A 24,660-nucleotide genomic window follows, 5' to 3' on the forward strand; every position below is an offset into this window, starting at 1 on the left:
TGTGTAAGTGTACGTGTGTGTGTACATGTGTGTGAGTGTGTGTGTTTAACTGTGAGTGTGTGTAAGTGTACGTGTGTGTGTGTGTACATGTGTGTGTGAGTGTGTGTGTTTAACTGTGAGTGTGTGTAAGTGTACGTGTGTGTGTGTGTGCATGTGTGTGTGAGTGTGTGTGTTTAACTGTGAGTGTGTTTAACTGTGAGTGTGTGTAAGTGTACATGTGTGTGTGTGTACATGTGTGTGTGAGTGTGTTTAACTGTGAGTGTGTGTAAGTGTACGTGTGTGTGTGTGAGTGTGTGTGTTTAACTGGGAGTGTGTGTAAGTGTACGCGTGTGTGTGTGTGTACATGTGTGTGTGAGTGTGTTTAACTGTGAGTATGTGTAAGTGTACGTGTGTGTGTAAGTGTACATGTGTGTGTGTGTAAGTGTACGTGTGTGTGTGTGCATGTGTGTGTGAGTGTGTGTGTTTAACTGTGAGTGTGTTTAACTGCGAGTGTGTGTAAGTGTACATGTGTGTGTGTGTACATGTGTGTGTGTGTACATGTGTGTGTGTGTGTAAGTGTGTGTGTTTAACTGTGAGTGTGTGTAAGTGTACGTGTACATGTGTAAGTGTGTGTGTTTAACTGTGAGTGTGTGTAAGTGTACGTGTGTGTGTGTACATGTGTGTGTGTGTGTGTACATGTGTAAGTGTACATGTGTGTGTTTAACTGTGAGTGAGTGTGTGTAAGTGTACATGTGTGTGTGTGTGTGTGTGTACATGTGTGTGTGAGTGTGTGTGTTTAACTGTGAGTGTGTGTGTTTAACTGTGAGTGTGTGTAAGTGTACATGTGTGTGTGTGTACATGTGTGTGTGTACATGTGTAAGTGTGTGTGTTTAACTGTGAGTGTGTGTAAGTGTACGTGTACATGTGTGTGTGTGTGTGTTTAACTGTGAGTGTGTGTAAGTGTACGTGTGTGTGTGTGTGTGTACGTGTGTAAGTGTGTGTGTTTAACTGTGAGTGAGTGTGTGTAAGTGTACATGTGTAAGTGTGTGTGTTTAACTGTGAGTGTGTGTAAGTGTACATGTGTGTGTGTGTACATGTGTGTGTGAGTGTGTGTGTTTAACTGTGAGTGTGTGTGTTTAACTGTGAGTGTGTGTAAGTGTACATGTGTGTGTGTGTACATGTGTGTGTGTGTACATGTGTGTGTGTGTGAGTGTTTTTAACTGTGAGTGTGTGTAAGTGTACGTGTGTGTGTGTGTGTACATGTGTAAGTGTGTGTGAGTGTTTTTAACTGTGAGTGTGTGTGTGTACATGTGTGTGTGAGTGTGTGTGTTTAACTGTGAGTGTGTGTAAGTGTACGTGTGTGTGTGTACATGTGTAAGTGTGTGTGTTTAACTGTGAGTGTGTGTAAGTGTACATGTGTGTGTGTGTACATGTGTGTGTGAGTGAGTGTGTTTAACTGTGAGTGTGTGTAAGTGTACATGTGTGTGTGTGTACATGTGTGTGTGTGTACATGTGTGTGTGTGAGTGTTTTTAACTGTGAGTGTGTGTAAGTGTACGTGTGTGTGTGTACATGTGTAAGTGTGTGTAAGTGTACATGTGTGTGTGTGTACATGTGTGTGTGAGTGAGTGTGTGTAAGTGTACGTGTGTGTGTGTACATGTGTGTGAGTGTGTGTGTTTAACTGTGAGTGTGTGTAAGTGTACATGTGTGTGTGTGTACATGTGTGTGTGTGTGAGTGTGTTTAAATGTGAGTGTGTGTAAGTGTACGTGTGTGTGTGTGTACATGTGTAAGTGTGTGTGTTTAACTGTGAGTGTGTGTAAGTGTACGTGTACATGTGTAAGTGTGTGTGTTTAACTGTGAGTGTGTGTAAGTGTACGTGTGTACATGTGTAAGTGTGTGTGTTTAACTGTGAGTGTGTGTAAGTGTACGTGTGTGTGTGTACATGTGTGTGTGTGTAAGTGTGTACATGTGTGTGTGAGTGTGTGTGTTTAACTGTGAGTGTGTGTAAGTGTACATGTGTGTGTGTGTACATGTGTGTGTGTGAGTGTGTTTAACTGTGAGTGTGTGTAAGTGTACGTGTGTGTGTACATGTGTAAGTGTGTGTGTTTAACTGTGAGTGTGTGTAAGTGTACATGTGTGTGTGTACATGTGTGTGAGTGTGTGTGTTTAACTGTGAGTGTGTGTAAGTGTACGTGTGTGTGTACATGTGTAAGTGTGTGTGTTTAACTGTGAGTGTGTGTAAGTGTACATGTGTGTGTGTGTACATGTGTGCGTGTGTGTGTTTAACTGTGAGTGTGTGTAAGTGTACGTGTGTGTGTGTGTGTGTACATGTGTGTGTGAGTGTGTGTGTTTAACTGTGAGTGTGTGTGTTTAACTGTGAGTGTGTGTAAGTGTACGTGTGTGTGTGTGTGTGTACATGTGTGTGTGAGTGTGTGTGTTTAACTGGGAGTGAGTGTAAGTGTACGTGTGTGTGTGTACATGTGTGTGTAAGTGTGTGTGTTTAACTGGGAGTGAGTGTAAGTGTACGTGTGTGTGTGTACATGTGTGTGTAAGTGTGTGTGTTTAACTGGGAGTGTGTGTAAGTGTACGTGTGTGTGTGTACATGTGTGTGTAAGTGTGTGTGTTTAACTGGGAGTGTGTGTAAGTGTACATGTGTGTGTGTGTAAGTGTACATGTGTGTGTAAGTGTACATGTGTGTGTAAGTGTACATGTGTGTGTAAGTGTACATGTGTGTGTGTGTACATGTGTGTGTGAGTGTGTGTGTTTAACTGGGAGTGTGTGTAAGTGTACGTGTGTGTGTGTACATGTGTGTGTGAGTGTGTTTAACTGTGAGTGTGTGTAAGTGTACGTGTGTGTGTGTGTACATGTGTGTGTGAGTGTGTTTAACTGTGAGTGTGTGTAACTGTGAGTGTGTGTAACTGTGAGTGTGTGTAAGTGTACGTGTGTGTGTGTACATGTGTGTGTGTTTAACTGTGAGTGTGTGTAAGTGTACGTGTGTGTGTGTGTACATGTGTAAGTGTGTGTGTTTAACTGTGAGTGTGTGTAAGTGTACATGTGTGTGTGTACATGTGTAAATGGGTGTGTTTAACTGTGAGTGTGTGTAAGTGTACATGTGTGTGTGTGTACATGTGAGCGTGTATTTATCACTTTGTGGGGACCAAATGTCCCCATAAGGATAGTAAAACCCGAAATTTTTGACCTTGTGGGGACATTTTGTCGGTCCCCATGAGGAAAACAGCTTATAAATCATACTAAATTATGTTTTTTGAAAATCTAAAAATGCAGAAAGTTTTCTGTAAGGTTTAGGTTTAGGGATAGGGTTAGGGTCATGGGATAGAATATATAGTTTGTACAGTATAAAAACCATTATGTCTATGGAAAGTCCCCATAAAACATGGAAACACAACATGCGTGTGTGTGTGTGTGTGTACATGTGTGTGAGTGTGTGTGTTTAACTGTGAGTGTGTGTAAGTGTACGTGTGTGTGTACATGTGTAAGTGGGTGTGTTTAACTGTGAGTGTGTGTAAGTGTACGTGTGTGTGTGTGTGTACATGTGTGCGTGAGTGTGTGTGTTTAACTGTGAGTGTGTGTAAGGTAATGCGTGTGTGTGTGTGTGTGTGTGTGTGTGTGTGTGTTTAACTGTGAGTGTGTGTAAGTGTACGTGTGTGTGTGTGTGTGTGTGTGAGAGTGTGTGTGTGTGTATGTGTGTGTGTGAAAGAGTGTGTGTGTGTGTGAGTGTGTGTGTGTGAGAGTGTGTGTGTGTGTGTGTGAGCGTGTATTTATCACTTTGTGGGGACATTTTGTTGGTCCCCATGAGGAAAACAGCTTATAAATCATACTAAATTATGTTTTTTGAAAATGTAAAAATGCAGAAAGTTTTCTGTGAGGGTTAGGTTTAGGGGTAGGGTTAGGTTTAGGGGATAGAATATAAAGTTTGTACAGTATAAAAACCATTATGTCTATGGAAAGTCCCCATAAAACATGGAAACACAACATGTGTGTGTGTGTGTGTGTGTGTGTGTGTGTGAGTGAGTGAGTGAGTGAGTGTGTGTGTGTGTGTGAGAGTGTGTGTGTGTGTATATGTGAGTGTACATGTGTGTGTGTGTGTGTGTGTGTGTGTGAGCGTGTATTTATCACTTTGTGTGGACCAAATGTCCCCATAAGGATAGTAAAACCCGAAATGTTTGACCTTGTGGGGACATTTTGTCGGTCCCCATGAGGAAAACAGCTTATAAATCATACTAAATTATGTTTTTTGAAAATGTAAAAATGCAGAAAGTTTTCTGTGAGGGTTAGGTTTAGGGGTAGGGTTAGGTTTAGGGGATAGAATATAAAGTTTGTACAGTATAAAAACCATTATGTCTATGGAAAGTCCCCATAAAACATGGAAACACAACATGTGTGTGTGTGTGTGTGTGTGTGTGTGTGTGAGTGAGTGAGTGAGTGAGTGTGTGTGTGTGTGTGTGTGAGAGTGTGTGTGTGTGTATATGTGAGTGTACATGTGTGTGTGTGTGTGTGTACATGTGTGTGATGTGTGTGAGAGTGTGTGTGTAGTGTATATGTGAGTGTGTGTGTGTGAGTGTACATGTGTGTGTGTGAGTGTACATGTGTGTGTGTGTGTGTACATGTGTAAGTGTGTGTGTTTAACTGTGAGTGTGTGTGTTTAACTGTGAGTGTGTGTGTTTAACTGTGAGTGTGTGTAAGTGTACGTGTGTGTGTGTGTACATGTGTAAGTGTGTGTGTTTAACTGTGAGTGTGTGTAAGTGTACGTGTGTGTGTGTGTACATGTGTGTGTTTAACTGTGTGTGTGTGTTTAACTGTGAGTGTGTGTAAGTGTACATGTGTGTGTGAGTGTGTGTAAGTGTACATGTGTGTGTTTAACTGTGAGTGTGTGTAAGTGTACATGTGTGTGTGTGTACATGTGTGTGTGAGTGTGTGTTTAACTGTGAGTGTGTGTAAGTGTACGTGTGTGTGTGTGTACGTGTGTGTGAGTGTTTAACTGTGAGTGTGTGTAAGTGTACGTGTGTGTGTGTGTACGTGTGTGTAAGTGTACATGTGTGTGTGAGTGTGTGTGTTTAACTGTGAGTGTGTGTGTGTGTGAGTGTGTGTGTGTGTACATGTGTGTGTGAGTGTGTGTGTTTAACTGTGAGTGTGTGTAAGTGTACGTGTGTGTACATGTGTGTGTTTAACTGTGAGTGTGTTTGTGTGTGTGTGTGAGTGTGTGTGTACCTGAAGATGTAGTTGTCTGTTGGTAAGTGTGGAGTGCAGTGCAGACAGACAGGTGTCAGGTATGATGTGTGATGATGATGATGATGTCAGCAGAGGCATCAGAAACTCTTCAGTGTTTCCGTCCACACACTCAGTGTCAGTCAACAGCAGCTGTGTGATCTCTCTCAGTGTGTTGAGCAGTGCTGCGGTGTGTGTCCTGAGAGACTTCAGCTCACACTCCTCATGACTGCTCTCATCCTGATAACACACACAGTTAATATCAGTCCAGCAGGACTCCCAGTGATCTGTATAATCACACTCATACCTGTAGTCTTTTGTTGAGTGTGTCGATCTCCTGCTCTCTGTCATCAACACAAGCTCTCAGACGCTCTCGCTCTCTCACCACCTCTGACAGCCTGAAGAACATTTCAACTCTTTATTTCACACCACCAATGAAACAAACACAGGAATCAGATATAAGATGATTCACAGACCGTGTGTTGAGCTGGTCTCTGTTGCTCTGCAGTGTCATCATGTCAGTCACTGTCTCTCTCAGCTGTTGCTCCAGTTGTAGTCGTTGACTCGTCTCTCGCTCCAGAATCAGAGCTGATCCGTCCTCACGAGTCCTCAATGTCGCACACACACTCACACACTGCAGCTGCACGCTCTGAGCGCCACACACCAGCGCATTACGCATCTCTGACAGGTCTCTGATACAGAGAGAGATGCAATTATGCAAAAAGTCATATCAAATCTAAAATTTGACCTAAAAAAGGTTACAAATGTAATTTCCATCAGCATCATTTCCAGCACACAATTTCTATTAAGCACAAAATAATTTTGTATTGGAAATTATACTGTTGTGGGAATTTTAAGTGTTTTAACAAGATTTTCTAGAAGTCCACAGTGATAAAAGTTGAAAAAACATCTGCAAACAAGAGTTATTATCGCACACAATGTTGTTTCTCAAGTAAGTGTGTATCTTTATTTAATTATTTATTTATTTAGAAAATACCAAGTAAGAATTTTTTTTTTTGCAGATTGTTGTATTGTTGCAGTCTGACCTCTCAGTGGCGCTCTTGAGTTCACACACGTGTCTGCGGAACGTGACCACCTGCCTCCACAATGCCAGTAAACGACTGTGTTCACTGCTGAAGTAACTGTGGAAAGACTAAAATACACAAACCATTAAACAACTGGATGTTTCCATGTAGTCAAGACATGCCCACAGACCGCCCATATACACCCTTACAGACCGTCCACAGACCGCCCATATACACCCTTACAGACATGCCCATATACACCCTTACAGACCGTCCACAGACATGCCCATATACACCCTTACAGACAGTCCACAGACCGCCCATATACACGCTTACAGACTGCCCATATACACCCTTACAGACCGTCCACAGACATGCCCATATACACCCTTACAGACATGCCCATATACACCCTTACAGACATGCCCATATACACCCTTACAGACATGCCCATATACACCCTTACCGACATGCCCATATACACCCTTACAGACCGTCCACAGACATGCCCATATACACCCTTACAGACATGCCCATATACACGCTTAGAGACATGCCCATATACACCCTTACAGACCGTCCACAGACATGCCCATATACACCCTTACAGACATGCCCATATACACGCTTAGAGACATGCCCATATACACCCTTACAGACATGCCCATATACACGCTTAGAGACATGCCCATATACACGCTTAGAGACATGCCCATATACACGCTTAGAGACATGCCCATATACACCCTTACAGACCGTCCACAGACCACCCATATACATGCTTACAGACCGTCCACAGACATGCCCATATACACCCTTACAGACCGTCCACAGACCACCCATATACACCCTTACAGACATGCCCATATACACCCTTACAGACCGTCCACAGACATGCCCATATACACCCTTACAGACGTCCACAGACATGCCCATATACACCCTTACAGACATGCCCATATACACCCTTACAGACCGTCCACAGACATGCCCATATACACCCTTACAGACATGCCCATATACACCCTTACAGACATTCCCATATACACCCTTATAGACCGTCCACAGACATGCCCATATACACCCTTATAGACCGTCCACAGACATGCCAATATACACGCTTACAGACCGTCCACAGACATGCCCATATACACCCTTACAGACATGCCCATATACACGCTTAGAGACATGCCCATATACACCCTTACAGACATGCCCATATACACGCTTAGAGACATGCCCATATACACGCTTAGAGACATGCCCATATACACCCTTACAGACCGTCCACAGACCACCCATATACATGCTTACAGACCGTCCACAGACATGCCCATATACACCCTTACAGACCGTCCACAGACCACCCATATACACCCTTACAGACATGCCCATATACACCCTTACAGACCGTCCACAGACATGCCCATATACACCCTTACAGACGTCCACAGACATGCCCATATACACCCTTACAGACATGCCCATATACACCCTTACAGACCGTCCACAGACATGCCCATATACACCCTTACAGACATGCCCATATACACCCTTACAGACATGCCCATATACACCCTTACAGACCGTCCACAGACATGCCCATATACACCCTTATAGACCGTCCACAGACATGCCAATATACACGCTTACAGACTGCCCATATACACCCTTACAGACATGCCCATATACACCCTTACAGACTGCCCACAGACATGCCCATATACACCCTTATAGACCGTCCACAGACATGCCAATATACACGCTTACAGACTGCCCATATACACCCTTACAGACATGCCCATATACACCCTTACAGACTGCCCACAGACATGCCCATATACACCCTTACAGACTGTCCACAGACATGCCCATATACACCCTTACAGACCGTCCACAGACCGCCCATATACACGCTTGCAGACTGCCCATATACACCCTTACAGACTTGCCCATATACACCCTTACAGACCGTCCACAGACATGCCCATATACACCCTTACAGACATGCCCATATACACGCTTAGAGACATGCCCATATACACCCTTACAGACCGTCCACAGACCGCCCATATACACCCTTACAGACATGCCCATATACACCCTTACAGACGTCCACAGACATGCCCATATACACCCTTACAGACATGCCCATATACGCCCTTACAGACCGTCCACAGACATGCCCATATACACCCTTACAGACATGCCCATATACACCCTTACAGACATGCCCATATACACCCTTACAGACATGCCCATATACACCCTTACAGACTGCCCACAGACATGCCCATATACACCCTTACAGACATGCCCATATACACCCTTACAGACATGCCCATATACACCCTTACAGACATGCCCATATACACCCTTACAGACTGCCCACAGACATGCCCATATACACCCTTACAGACATGCCCATATACACCCTTACAGACATGCCCATATACACCCTTACAGACTGCCCATATACACCCTTACAGACATGCCCATATACACCCTTACAGACTGCCCACAGACATGCCCATATACACCCTTACAGACATGCCCACAGACATGCCCATATACACCCTTACAGACATGCCCATATACACCCTTACAGACATGCCCATATACACCCTTACAGACATGCCCATATACACCCTTACAGACATGCCCACAGACATGCCAATATACATGCTTACAGACCGCCCATATACACCCTTACAGACATGCCCATATACACCCTTACAGACTGCCCACAGACATGCCCATATACACCCTTACAGACATGCCCACAGACATGCCCATATACACCCTTACAGACATGCCCATATACACCCTTACAGACATGCCCACAGACATGCCCATATACACCCTTACAGACATGCCCATATACACCCTTACAGACGGTCTACAGACATGCCCATATACACCCTTACAGACTGTCCACAGTCATGCCATATACACCCTTACAGACCGTCCACAGTCATGCCCATATACACGTCCACAGACTGTCCACAGACATGCCCATATACATGCCCATATACACGCTTACAGACCGTCCACAGTCATGCCCATATACACGCTTACAGACCGTCCACAGTCATGCCCATATACACGCCCACAGACTGTCCATATACATGCTTACAGACTGTCTTCTGACATGCCCATATACACCCTTACAGACTGTCTAGACATGCCCATATACACCCTTACAGACTGTCCACAGACATGCCCATATACATGCTTACAGACTGTCCACATACACGCTTACAGACTGTCCACAGACATGCCCATATACATGCTTACAGACTGTCCACACACCGCCCATATACACGCCTACAGACCGTCCACAGACATGCCCATATACACGCTTACAGACCGCCCATATACACGCCTACAGACCGTCCACAGACATGCCCATATACACGCCTACAGACCGTCCACAGACATGCCCATATACACCCTTACAGACAGTCCACAGACATGCCCATATACACGCTTACAGACCGTCCACAGACATGCTCATATACACGCTTACAGACCGTCCACAGACCGCTTACAGACCGTCCACAGACATGCCCATATACACCCTTACAGACCGTCCACAGACCGCCCATATACACCCTTACAGACATGCCCATATACACCCTTACAGACCGTCCACAGACATGCCCATATACACCCTTACAGACAGTCCACAGACCGCTTACAGACCGTCCACAGACATGCTCATATACACGCTTACAGACCGCTTACAGACCGTCCACAGACATGCTCATATACACGCTTACAGACCGTCCACAGACCGCTTACAGACCGTCCACAGACATGCCCATATACACGCTTACAGACCGTCCACAGACCGCTTACAGACCGTCCACAGACATGCTCATATACACGCTTACAGACCGTCCACAGACCGCCCATATACACCCTTACAGACCGTCCACAGACATGCCCATACACACGCTTACAGACCGTCTACAGAAATGCCCATACACACGCTTACAGACTGCACACACGCAATAGACAGGTCTATAGACTGTCCATATACACTCTTTCAGATTGCCCAGACACACTATTTGAAACTGCACACAAACTTTTTTCTGTACAAATATTTTAAGAATTTTTGTTAAAAATGAAAAACAGTGATTGGCTGTTTCACATGTCAATCAGATGGTCTCTTCCTGTTAAAGCAGGCGGTTCTTGGTCAGAATAAATTGTAATCATCAAAGCATGGCCACACCCACCTCCTCCTCTCTCCTCCAATCAGACTCCCTCTGCTCGAGCTCCTCCCTGGCTTTGGTCCAGTCGGTGGTGAGTCTGCGGATGTCCTGACTGAGCGCCTCATTGGCCAGTCCGGCCTGTTCTAGCTGCTCTCGTAGCATTGCGTTCACTGCAGACAGACCGCTGCTCCTGCACAACACACTTTATTACAGGCTTATTACAATCACAAACAGTGAGACGTCTTGAGATCAGTGTGGTGAGAAACCTCTGCTGTTCCTCCTCCAGACGAATGAGGGCGCTCTCCAGATCACTGCTGTACTCTTCCTCATGTTTGCCATCAGCATGACTGCTCTCGTCACATGGACCCTACACGTACACACACACACAGTGTGTATTAACTATAGTGAGGTGTAATGTGTGTGTGTGTGTGTGTGTGTGTGTGTGTGGCACTGACGGTGAGTTTCTGCAGTTCTGTTGATTTCTCCAGCAGTGTGTGTTCAAGATCTCCACACTTCTTCTTATACTGCAGAACCTGCACACACATGTACACATAAACGCTAACGGTTCCATAAAATAAATCGAATGATTTTGTGAAACAGATCCTCAGACTGCTGCAGGAGTGTGTGTGTGTTGTACCTTCGCCTGTAGTTTCTGTACAAGTTGCGCTTGTCTCTGTTGCCCCTCCTGATAGGCCGTGAGTTTGCGTTTATACGCCGTCTGCTCTTCATCTAAACGTCTGCGCAGATCTACATTCTGCTGCGCTAGACTGCGAGACTCTGGTGAATCTCCACCCCCGTCGCCCGTATCCAACCGCAGCGCCTGTTCCAACTGCACACATCATCAACATTAGATTCATGAGAACAATAATGCACTATACATCCAGAAGGATTATCGAGAGCTTCATGTTCTTTTAGATTCTGCTTCAGACCCCATATGCTGAAATCCCACAGTTATGGGCTCTCAATGAGGCAGAATGTGTTTCTCATACACAACATTTGGTAACTCGTATAGAGATGGTCCCAACAAAACTATCAAAAGAATTTCGATTGCATCATTAAGATATGAATGCATGTATTAAATGTGTTTTACACAATGACTCCTGCCGTTTGAACCATTTACACCCATTACGAGCCCCCAATCACTGAGCCTGTTTACAGTCACCATGGCAACACACCACTTCACTTCATTCCACCCCCCCGTTACCATGGAGACGGATCAACCTCAGTGTGTGACAGACAATAGACAGAGAATGTGTGTGTTCATGACAAATACTGCAGTAAAACACTGATGGAGGCTTCATCACACCTTCATAAAGTCTCGTAAACTTCTCACAGTAAAATCATGTTAACACACGTGTGTTTATGTCTCGTGTCTATATTGTGAACATACTTTTGAACTCTAACATGTATATGCGTGTGTGTCTGTGAGTGTTTCTGTGCGTTTATATACGTCTGTGTGTGTGTGTGTGTGTGTATCTGTGTGTCTGTGTATATACATGTGTATATATACATGTGTGTGTGTCTGTGTGTAAATACGTCTGTGTGTGTGTGTGTGTGTATCTGCGAGTGTGTCTGTGTGTATATACATGTGTGTGTATTTGTGTATGTGTGAGTGTTTCTGTTTGTATATATATGTGTGTGTATCTGTGAGTGTCTGTGTGTGTGCGTGCGTGTCTGTGTGTATTTGTATGTGTATATATATATGTATATATGAGTGTGTGTGTGTGTGTCTGTGTGTATCTGTAAGTGTGTGTGTGTCTGTGTGTATTTGTATGTGTATATATATATGTGTGTGTGTGTGTGTGTGTGTCTGTGTATATATACGTGTGTCTGTGAGTGTCTGTGTGTATATACGTGTGTGTGTCTGTGTGTATTTGTGTGTGTATATATAAGTGTGTGTGTCTGAGTGTTTCCGTGTGTATATATATGTATATATGTGTGTGTGTGTGTGTGTATATATACATACACACGTGTTTATGTATATATATGTGTGTGTGTGTGTGTTCTCACTCTCTCGCTGATAGCGCTGTATTTAATGGCCAGTTCATCTCGTTCAGCTCGACTGTGAGCCAGAAGATCCTCCAAACGACTCAATTCTGACTGAAGAACCCGATTCTCCTCCTGAACCGACAGAACCGATGACATCCCTGCAGCTGACAGACAGAGTCAATGTGTTGTGTTGTGTTGTGTTGTTGTGTGTTTGTGTAGTGGGTTTGTGTCTCACTAGTGTCACGGAGGTTTCTGGAGACGATCTCTCGCACTCGTGCTGGTAAACAGGTGGCAGAGTCATCTGCAGATCCTCGAACCGTCAGCCGTTTCTCCTCAGACAGAACACTCTCCTCCAACCTCTAACAATCACACACATTATTACACACTTCACTCAACACTGTGTGTGTGTGAGAGAGAGAGTCAGTGTGTGTTAGAGTTTGTGTGTGTGTATGTGAGTCAATGTGTTTGTAAGTGAGAGAGTGTGTGAATATGCGTGTGTTAGAGTCAGTGTGAGTGTGTATGTTAGAGTGTGAGTATGTGTGTGTGTGTGTGTGTGTGTGTTAGAGTGTGAGTATGTTTGTGTGTGTGTGTGTGTGTGTGTTAGAGTGTGAGTATGTTTGTGTGTGTGTGTGTGTGTGTGTAGAGTGTGAGTATGTGTGTGTGTGTGTGTGTAACAGATGGTCTCAGTGGTGATCTGTTTTATATTTAGATCAGAACACACACCTGCAGAGTAATTAAAGTCATCACAACACAATAAACGCTGAAATAAATCCACATTACATGCAAGTTGATTCGATGAAATGGAATATAAAGAGCTTCACCTGAATCACCGCCTCCAGTTTGGACTCGTTCGGGTTTTCAGAACCGCTCATAATGAAGTTTAGAAATTACATTCATTTAAAAATCATTTGAAGCCACGAACACATTAAACTTCGACAACAACAGAAAAAACCGAGTAAAACCCGCAAGAATGAATTACTGGATCTCCACAGCGATGTACACTTAATAAAATAATCCCAATAATAATCCGGTTATTCCGACCCGTCCCGAACAACACCTCAAACACACTGAGAGACAGAAAGAGTGCGACAGACAGGAGGAGGAGACAGTGAGACAGCAGGAGCCTTTAATGAGGTTTATCTGCAGGTGCTCGAGCGCTACAGGAACTTAAACAGCGACAATAAAACGATAAATAAATCAAACTAAATTAATTTATATTTAAAAAAAAGTAATATTAAAGATTGAAACCATTCCACACTAAAACACTGTTCTCATGAGCTTGTGTATTATTATTGTGATTTTAAATAAGACTGGTCATTAAATTGTATAGTAGCAGAGAGAGATGGTCCACTACTATTAAAATAAATGGGCGAACTTGGAACACTCAACGGATGTAGAAAGAAAGTCCCGCCTTACAGGTATAAGAGCCAATCACCTTTTAAATACAGACATCGCCTGTCAATCAACTCGAGAACGCGCATGCGCTTTAGCTATACAAGCCGGGAAAAAGTTTTTTTTTTTTTTTGCGTAGTATGAGATAAAGAAGCACAATTTATGATTTTAGTATTGTCAGATTTTATTGCTGATTTGAAATATGATTTTTGATCTTAATCTTGAACAACTGTTTTTAAGATTTCAGTTTTTCTCCATTCAAGTAGGCATGAGTTGTACTGAGCTGATTGGAAATAACCTTCCAAGAGTGTTCCAAACATCACCCACAGTGGATTGACTTGCTACACACACTTTGATAATAGTAACGGTAAGTACCCGTCTCCATGGCAACTAACTCATCAACACAAACCGATCTTTATGTAAAAGATATGACAATTGTTAACATATACATTTATCTAAAATATATATTGGTTGTAAATATTTAGTATGTCTGGTAATTAATAGTTTAACTTTATTTGAAGTAATTTTAAGTGCTAAATATTAATGACTGTTGTGAGACAGCGCGTGCTGAGATTTACTGTGTGAGTGAGTGTGTGTGTGTGTGTGCGCGCGATGTATCAGTTTATAATACTATATAATCTATATTAATAGTTATAAAGTGTTAATCGTGTATATTTAATGACTGGTTCCGGTATAAACACGAGAGATAGTCTCGATTATCGCGACAGTTCAGAGAATAAACACTATGATGAACTCATGCTCATCGATTGAAAAGATCGATAATATTTAGTTCAAACACACATTACATCGCAAATCTTACCGGAAACACCGCATTAACGCCGCTTCAATCCCGCTTTAATCCCGCAAGTGTGATTGTTTCCGGGTCACTTTCACTTCCCGAATCTGAAGTTCCGAATCCCGATTATTACCGTAAACTGACAAAAGCTTTGAAGTGGACATTTATATGGTTTAGTTTTATATTTTGGCGCAATAAATACGTTAAAAGCCGTGTATGTCCCATTTCGTGACACGATTGATCTCTTTATTAACAGAAATATTATAACATGTTTTCAATATAACGATTTCATAAATACATGAGTAAACACAATAATAAAGATCTTTATGACACAAAACATTTACTTTTGAGAGGAATCAATAAATAATGTGATTTAGTATTATAATAATAAAGCAGCACATGTCTCAGGAAAAGCTTTATTATAAACCATCAGTTACATTCTACAGGTGTTTCAGAAAGGCACTTGAAGATTTAAACTTTAATTACTGACAATATCAAGAATAAAGATGAGAAATAGTGTAGGGTTAGTGCTATATATATGTCATTGGGTGAACATCATCTGCTATAAATGAATATAAAATAAGCTCTTAAAATCTTGATTTGAATGTGACTGTAATTATAAATCCCTTACATTGACACAATCATTGATTCCGACACACCAAACATACTAAACACGTCAACAACAGACATCAAAACACAGGTAAACATACTGATCACATGACGCCTGGATTGAGATGAATTATTTATGAAATAACCAAGAACTGAGGCCAAACAAACAGGAAGTGAAAAACTAATAAGAAACATGTTTCACACGCTGGAATGCGTCAAATATGAGCCGTCGAGACTCAGACATGTGACCGCAGCCATACGTCATTGCATAGAAAACATCGTCCGTGTGACGTCACGGGTCACATGACTCATGATGATGGCTCCTCTCGTTCCCTTTATAAACATCTAGAACTGCACCCAACCCGTCTGCACCGCGTCCTGAGACGACCTGTCACACATCAGAGAGTGAGACAGACACGACAGACAGACAGTCACATCATACAGTCATACAGACACATCAGAGAGTGAAACAGACACAACAGACAGACACATCATACAGTCAGACAGACACATCAGAGAGTGAAACAGACACAACAGACAGACACATCATACAGTCAGACAGACACATCAGAGAGTGAGACAGACACAACAGACAGACACATCATACAGTCAGACAGACACATCAGAGAGTGAAACAGACACAACAGACAGACACATCATACAGTCAGACAGACACATCAGAGAGTGAAACAGACACATCAGAGAGTGAGACAGAGTGAAACAGACACAATAGACAGACACATCATACAGTCAGACAGACACATCATACAGTCAGACAGACACATCAGAGAGTGAGACAGAGTGAAACAGACACAATAGACAGACACATCATACAGTCAGACAGACACATCAGAGAGTGAAACAGACACAACAGACAGACACATCATACAGTCAGACAGACACATCAGAGAGTGAGACAGACACAACAGACAGACACATCATACAGTCAGACAGACACATCAGAGAGTGAAACAGACACATCAGAGAGTGAAACAGACACAACAGACAGACACATCATACAGTCAGACAGACACATCAGAGAGTGAAACAGACACAATAGACAGACACATCATACAGTCATACAGACACATCAGAGAGTGAAACAGACACAACAGACAGACACATCATACAGTCATACAGACACATCAGAGAGTGAAACAGACACAACAGACAGACACATCATACAGTCAGACAGACACATCAGAGAGTGAAACAGACACAATAGACAGACACATCATACAGTCAGACAGACACATCAGAGAGTGAGACAGACACAACAGACAGACACATCATACAGTCAGACAGACACATCATACAGTCAGACAGACACATCAGAGAGTGAGACAGACACAACAGACAGACACATCATACAGTCAGACAGACACATCAGAGAGTGAGACAGACACAACAGACAGAAACAGACAGACACATCATACAGTCAGACAGACACATCAGAGAGTGAGACAGACACAACAGACAGAGAGTGAGACAGACACATCAGACAGTCAGACAGACACATCATACAGTCAGACAGAAACAGACAGACACATCATACAGTCAGACAGACACATCATACAGTCAGACAGAAACAGACAGACACATCATACAGTCAGACAGACACATCAGAGAGTGAGACAGACACAACAGACAGAAACAGACAGACACATCATACAGTCAGACAGACACATCAGAGAGTGAGACAGACACAACAGACAGAGAGTGAGACAGACACATCAGACAGTCAGACAGACACATCATACAGTCAGACAGAAACAGACACATCATACAGTCAGACAGACACATCAGAGAGTGAGACAGACACAACAGACAGAAACAGACAGACACATCATACAGTCAGACAGACACATCAGAGAGTGAGACAGACACAACAGACAGAAACAGACAGACACATCATACAGTCAGACAGACACATCAGAGAGTGAAACAGACACAACAGACAGACACATCATACAGTCAGACAGACACATCATACAGTCAGACAGACACATCATACAGTCAGACAGACACATCAGAGAGTGAAACAGACACAACAGACAGACACATCATACAGTCAGACAGACACATCAGAGAGTGAAACAGACACAACAGACAGACACATCATACAGTCAGACAGACACATCAGAGAGTGAGACAGACACAACAGACAGACACATCATACAGTCAGACAGATACATCAGAGAGTGAAACAGACACAACAGACAGACACATCATACAGTCAGACAGACACATCAGAGAGTGAAACAGACACAACAGACAGACACATCATACAGTCAGACAGACACATCAGAGAGTGAAACAGACACAACAGACAGACACATCATACAGTCAGACAGACACATCATACAGTCAGACAGACACATCAGAGAGTGAGACAGACACAACAGACAGACACATCATACAGTCAGACAGACACATCAGAGAGTGAGACAGACACAACAGACAGAAACAGACAGACACATCATACAGTCAGACAGACACATCAGAGAGTGAGACAGACACAACAGACAGAGAGTGAGACAGACACATCAGACAGTCAGACAGACACATCATACAGTCAGACAGAAACAGACAGACACATCATACAGTCAGACAGACACATCATACAGTCAGACAGAAACAGACAGACACATCATACAGTCAGACAGACACATCAGAGAGTGAGACAGACACAACAGACAGAAACAGACAGACACATCATACAGTCAGACAGACACATCAGAGAGTGAGACAGACACAACAGACAGAGAGTGAGACAGACACATCAGACAGTCAGACAGACACATCATACAGTCAGACAGAAACAGACACATCATACAGTCAGACAGACACATCAGAGAGTGAGACAGACACATCAGAGAGTGAGACAGACACAACAGACAGAAACAGACAGACACATCATACAGTCAGACAGACACATCAGAGAGTGAAACAGACACAACAGACAGAAACAGACAGACACATCATACAGTCAGACAGACACATCAGACAGTCAGACAGACACATCAGACAGTCAGACAGAAACAGACAGACACATCATACAGTGAGACAGACACATCAGAGAGTGAGACAGACACAACAGACAGAAACAGACAGACACATCATACAGTCAGACAGACACATCAGAGAGTGAGACAGACACAACAGACAGAAACAGACAGACACATCATACAGTCAGACAGACACATCAGAGAGTGAGACAGACACAACAGACAGAGAGTGAGACAGACACATCAGACAGACACATCATACAGTCAGACAGACACATCAGAGAGTGAAACAGACACAACAGACAGAAACAGACAGACACATCATACAGTCAGACAGACACATCAGAGAGTGAGACAGACACATCAGACAGAAACAGACAGACACATCAGACAGTCAGACAGACACATCAGAGAGTGAGACAGACACAACAGACAGAAACAGACAGACACATCATACAGTCAGACAGACACATCAGAGAGTGAAACAGACACAACAGACAGACACATCATACAGTCAGACAGACACATCAGAGAGTGAGACAGACACAACAGACAGAAACAGACAGACACATCATACAGTCAGACAGACACATCAGAGAGTGAGACAGACACAACAGACAGAAACAGACAGACACATCATACAGTCAGACAGACACATCAGAGAGTGAGACAGACACAACAGACAGAAACAGACGGACACATCAGACAGACAGACAGACACATCAGACAGACAGACAGTATGAATACTGACCCTGAGCCTGCAGCTGTAAAATCCCCCCACAGGTCTTGAGAGGGCGGAGCAGCGATGGGGGCAGATATAGGGGCGGGGCCTCCCAAATCCAACAGCGTCCCTAAAAGGAAAGGGGATAATAAATAGACACACCCACACTGATTGCAATCTTTTCAATAATATATGTCAAAAATAATTTAACAAATATATTAAATATCAATTTATTAAAATAGTATAAATTATACAGTTACATAACAGATACATTATATAATGATTGTAATGAATTCCCCAAAATAGGGCAGTTCGTTGATAAATAATGTATTGAAATTAAGGACCCAAACATAACTTATTATATAGTTTAAATTTTAATGTTATTTAGCTATAAAATTATATTCAAGTTTAATAAATTCATTATAATAGGACTGTTGATTATTTATAATAAATCGCAATGATAGACCTCATTTACATTTAATTATATCAAAATATAACTTTAAAATTAAGAATTTAATTCAAGAAAATTTGAAAAGTTATAGCTATATAATGAAATGATTAATAATATTCAATTATATTAAATCAATTATAATAAATATGATACGGAATATCTGAGGAAGTAATGTGTTGCAAGTACCTCATTTCACAGATTGTTTGTGATATCAAGTACTGAATGTAAAACTGTCGGCCCTTGCTCTGGATGAAGGGTTATTTTTAACATTAATATTGTCTGGGAATGTCATCTGGTACAGACATGAACACTCCGACACCAGCAATATAAACCTCACTGTTGTTCAGTCGTCGTACAAGCTGGATGTGACGGTTGGTCATGTGGTATCAGTCCCGCCCCTCCTCCACTGTGATTGGACGGCTAGGTAAGGAGTGACAGTGACGAGCGCTGCGTTTTACCTAAAGTTAAACATTTTTCAACTCTCGGCTCAGCACCTCGTCACACTGGCTTTTTAAAATATACGCATCATTGCAAACAACTGAAATAACACACTAGCCTCAGGAAAAACACTTTAGTGACACACGGCCTTAAGGAGCTCATTAACATAATTATATACAAATATAACATTAAAATTAGGAATCTAATGATGCATTTTAAGGCCTTCAAACTCAGTGCCTCTTTGATTGACATCATGAAACATCAAAATAAATCAGGCAAGACCTCAGAATAAAAAAAACATTGTGGACCTCCACAAGTCTGGATCATCTTTGGGAGCAATTTCCAAACCCCTGAAGGTGCCACGTTCATCTGTACAAACAATAGTACACAAGTATAAACACCATGTGACCACACAGTCATCACACCGCTCAGGAAGGAGACGCATTCTGTCTCCTAGAGATGAACGTAGTTTGTGTGAAAAGTGCAAATCAATCCCAGAACAACAGCAAAGGACCTTGTGAAGATGCTGGAGGAAACAGGTGGACGAGTATCTAGATCCACAGCAAAACCAGTCCTATATGGACATCACCTGAAAGGCTCAGCAAGGAAGAAGCCGCTGCTCCAAAACCACCATAAACAAGCCAGAATACAGTTTGCAAGTGCACATGGGGACAAAGATATGACTTTAGGAGAAATGTCCTCTGGTCTGATGAAACACATATTGAACTGTTTGGCCATAATGACCATCGGTATGTTTGGAGGAAAAGGGTGAAGAACAGCATCCCAACAGTGAAGCATGGGGGTGCAGCATCATGTTGTGGGGGTGCTGCAGGAGGGACGGGTGCACTTCACTAAATAGATGATGACATCATGAGGAAGGAACATCTCAAGACATCAGACAGGAAGTTAAAGCTCGTCACAAATGGGTCTTCCAAATGGACAATGACCCCAAGCACACCTCCAGAGTTGTGGTTAAATGTCTTCAGGACACAAAGTCAAGATATTGGAGCAGCATCACAAAGTCCTGACCTCAATCTGACTCAGTGACACAGTTCTGTCTGGAGGAACGGGACACAATTCCAGCAACTTATTGTGAGAAGCTTGTGGAAGGATCCTCTAAATATTTGACCCAAGTTAAACAATTTAAAGGCAATGCTGCCAAATACTAACAAATTGTGTGTAAACATCTGACCCACTGGGAATATCAGAAAAAGAAATTAAAGCTGAAATAAATCATTCTCTCTATTATTATTTTTAATAGAGAGAATAATATATATTATTTTTATATAAGTGTGTGTGAACATCTGCCCCACTGGGAATGTGATGATGATGATGTTAGTGTGTGTGATGTGTACCCGTGCTGGTCGGACACACAGCTGTCGGCGCCGGTGCTGCAGCTGGAGGGAGGAGCCCGCCGCTCTTCACACCAGGAGGAGGAGGAAGTAACCCTCCGCCCACCGCCCGAGACTTCATTGCCCCACCGGACTCTTTCTTCTTTATATTCTGAAAGACAGAGAGACAGATTTAACACCCGTCTGTCTGTCTGCATCAGCACACTTCATCATCCACAGCGTTCTCTCACCCCGATGTTGATCTTGATGGTCTGACCCTCTTTGAAGCCCAGATCCAGCTTCGGCCCCGGGTCCTGATTGGCTTCCTGTCGGGCGAATTCACTCTCCTGCTTCACCCACCTGACAGAAAGGGAGGAAGGGAGGGTACAATGAAATCAGCAGGTCAAAGGTCAGACTCAAGTGGCGGATTCATTAAATGACTCACTTGAAATGGTCTTGTAGCGCCACATTGAAATCAAAAGAATCGCCGCGATCAGCGAAACCGAGGCCAATGAACGCGTGACGACCTGAAAGAATCAAACATCATTAGTGTGAGAATAATAAATGGCTTCAACACTAATTAATGTCATTTATTACCGTTTCCATCTTCAATCCTGATGACGAAGTATCTGCTGGAGTCTGTGACGGCTTCAACAGCAGAACCTGGATACTGATCCACAGGAGCCTGAGCGAACAACTCTCCTGAACAACATGACATTAATAAAGCACACAGTATATCTGTACATATAGAGTGAGGTGTTGTGATGTTCACCTGTGTTCTTGTCCTCTAGTTTAATGAAAGCAGTTGTTCCTTTGGCTATAATTTTCATGCGTCCACTCCACGCCGGCTCATCTAGTTTCCAATCCGCTGCCCTGAAACATTGACAACATGCCAAATGAAAACCTTCCACCAGTTATAATGTTTGGTGTTACTGTAAATACCTTTCATTTCAATTCTAAAGTATTGGTGTACCATATATGCAGAATTAACTGGAATATATATTCATGAGTCTATTTTCATCATTCATAACTGAACCAGATCACTGAATCAAACTCATATCAGATTATGAATGAATAAGTGAATTATTCGGTGTAATAAAATAACTCAAAATAAAGACAGTGTCAACAGGAGTGTGTTTTCAGAGATGATGGAAGTTGTTGTGTGTGTTGTTTTTCTCACCGGTATCCGCGGTTGGATGCTCTCGGCGGGATTTTATAAACATGAACTTCAGGTTTGACACAAACTACAGACTCATAAACACTGTCCGCCATCATCACTCACCGACACAACAGACACAACACTGCACTGCACTTCCGCCTCCGCATACAGACACAACACTGCACTTCCGCCTCCGCAAACGGACGCACACTAATAAAAGTCCCTCTCTTTCGACAACACAACTTACTTGACAATCAAAACTGCGTGTGATATAAGGCTATTTTTTCAGAGAATACTGTTTCTTTCTCTCTTGACACACTGGCAGATTTGTAGTCGTTACTGCTGACTGTAGCTGATGCCAGCTGTAACTGGGTCAATGACGTGACGGGTCATTTTTTTGTCCAAAGGCCTTAATAATAATAAAAAACAAAGATATGACATCCAAAGTATGCAAGGTAGTACAACTTGATCTCTTTTATTGAATCCAAAAGATTTAAATTATATTTTACTACATATAAATGTATTTTAAAGATTTTGAAGTGTCAAAATGTCATTCGGTTTAACCGTCCGGAGGCCAATACAGCCATTTCATTTGTGATTAAAATATCTTAAAATGTAATACATTTATTTAATTTTTATTCTGGCATGATTTTATAACATCATATTTCACATATCACATTGTGCAAAATGGTATTCAAATTATGTGTAGAAGTCGTTGCTTTGTTATGAGAAAGAATGTCCGGAAAAATGATTTTCATTGATGTCATTCGGAGAAACCAATATAAAGGCACCATTTTGGATCAAGTCATGTGTTCAATATCATGTGACAGGATGTGACATCATTCAGACACCTGCAAATGACCACACGGTTGTGAAGCAAAGTAAGTAACTCTCTCTTAACTATTATAAAAATTCATGTTTTCACTTGCTCATACGCATGTCCCGAAATATCAGGTCATTCGGTATAACCGCTATAAAACATGGATAATGTTTTAATATTTTAAAAACTTGTACTAAATATAAAATGTTTGATTGTCCTTTTGCTAGATAGCTAGATATCAGCCTGTTAGCACTGAGAGAAGATTTTGTCATTCCGTTTAACCAAAAGTGTCATTCGGTTAAACCGAAATTTTGGTTATACCGAATGCCCTACTGGTTGTACTGAATGACAGCACTGTATGTTGGTCATATTTGTACTTATTTGCAATTAATAAATACAACATTCTATTAATAGGAAATGTGCATAGTGTATTATTACATCATTTTGACTGAATTTTACCTTTGCAGATGCCTTTATCAAATAAAGAAAAAGCAGCTCACTACTGGGCAAGTATCAATGCTGATCCTGTTAAAAAAGAACAGTTGCTCGCCAAAAGAAGAGAAAGGTATCATTTGTTTTGATTATTTATAGACACGACACGACGAGAGAGCAGTATGGGCCCACTTGGAGCCAGTTTTAAAAGATGTAAGAGAGTTAAACACTGCCATTGCTAAACTACATGTTATAAGCGATGGTCCGGTCACACAATACCGGAACAAGAAAAACTTCTACCTCACCAGCACGATCCCGTTCCTTAAGGGGTTCACTCAAGTGACATGGAACTTTTCTGAAAAGGCTCATGGCAAGGGGGCCGCAGATGGTGTTGGTGGGGCTGTGAAGCGATATGCCGATGCTTATGTTCACCGTGGGCAAGACATCCAGACACCAAAAGAGCTCTTCAGTGTGCTCAATGCCAGTGACTCAGGTAAAATTCTTCTGGATTGAAGACAGTGGCAAGTATGATGAGGCATTACCCTTATATCTCCCCACCGTTAAAGGTACAATGAAATTGCACCAAATAACCTCCTGAGAAGCTGGAAAATACAACATCGTGAAGTTTCCTGCTTTTGCAGCAGACCCCTCCTGTGCATGTGTTATAGCCCTCAGGAAGTTGATTTCAAAAATATCCCAGGAAAGGAAAGACAGGCCTTAGCCGAAGACCTGCAAAAGGACTGCCTTGGTGAACTGAGAGGAAAGTTTGTCATTGTTTCTTTTGATGACCATCCCTTTGTAGGCCAAGTCCTGAAGGTGATTGAAGATGAGCTTGAGGTCAACTGCATGCAGCAGTCAGGGGAGAGAAATGTCTTCATCTGGCCAGCCAAACCTGACAAAATCTTCTACTTCAAAGAAGACTTGCATGCAACAATTAGTGAGCCAGAACCTCTAAATTCACGGTCCTCTAGATTATGCTCCAGAGACTGGATGGCTTTCATGAATGTATAGTAGCTCATCGTTGTAGCACTTGTTCCAAGAATCATTAAATGATTCAATGTTTTAAT

At 42.5% G+C, this 24,660-nt stretch overlaps 2 protein-coding genes across 2 annotated transcripts in view; both read right to left on the minus strand.

Annotated features, from left to right (window-relative positions):
- Positions 1 to 13,979, minus strand: part of LOC127640950 (rootletin-like) — a 52,533-nt gene extending 38,554 nt beyond the window's left edge. The window contains 11 exon segments of the mRNA XM_052123686.1: positions 5,209 to 5,445; positions 5,513 to 5,603; positions 5,682 to 5,897; positions 6,252 to 6,358; positions 10,472 to 10,637; positions 10,714 to 10,814; positions 10,903 to 10,980; positions 11,085 to 11,276; positions 12,458 to 12,600; positions 12,672 to 12,795; positions 13,258 to 13,979. Of these exon segments, the coding sequence (XP_051979646.1) occupies positions 5,209 to 5,445; positions 5,513 to 5,603; positions 5,682 to 5,897; positions 6,252 to 6,358; positions 10,472 to 10,637; positions 10,714 to 10,814; positions 10,903 to 10,980; positions 11,085 to 11,276; positions 12,458 to 12,600; positions 12,672 to 12,795; positions 13,258 to 13,308 (1,506 nt within the window). The 5' untranslated portion in view covers positions 13,309 to 13,979.
- Positions 13,980 to 14,853: 874 nt separating this feature from the next.
- necap2 (NECAP endocytosis associated 2) lies at positions 14,854 to 22,527 on the minus strand. Its single transcript, XM_052123988.1, has 8 exons — positions 22,363 to 22,527; positions 21,955 to 22,055; positions 21,780 to 21,884; positions 21,628 to 21,709; positions 21,434 to 21,542; positions 21,207 to 21,354; positions 18,993 to 19,092; positions 14,854 to 15,621 (listed from the first exon to the last, which is right to left on the minus strand). The coding sequence occupies exons 1-8, from the start codon at positions 22,455 to 22,457 to the stop codon at positions 15,579 to 15,581; spliced, it is 783 nt and encodes a 260-aa protein (XP_051979948.1). The 5' UTR covers positions 22,458 to 22,527; the 3' UTR covers positions 14,854 to 15,578.
- Between the last annotated feature and the right edge of the window lie 2,133 nt (positions 22,528 to 24,660).

The sequence above is a fragment of the Xyrauchen texanus genome, chromosome 50, assembly GCF_025860055.1.
Source record: "Xyrauchen texanus isolate HMW12.3.18 chromosome 50, RBS_HiC_50CHRs, whole genome shotgun sequence".
Classification (NCBI taxonomy): domain Eukaryota; kingdom Metazoa; phylum Chordata; class Actinopteri; order Cypriniformes; family Catostomidae; genus Xyrauchen; species Xyrauchen texanus.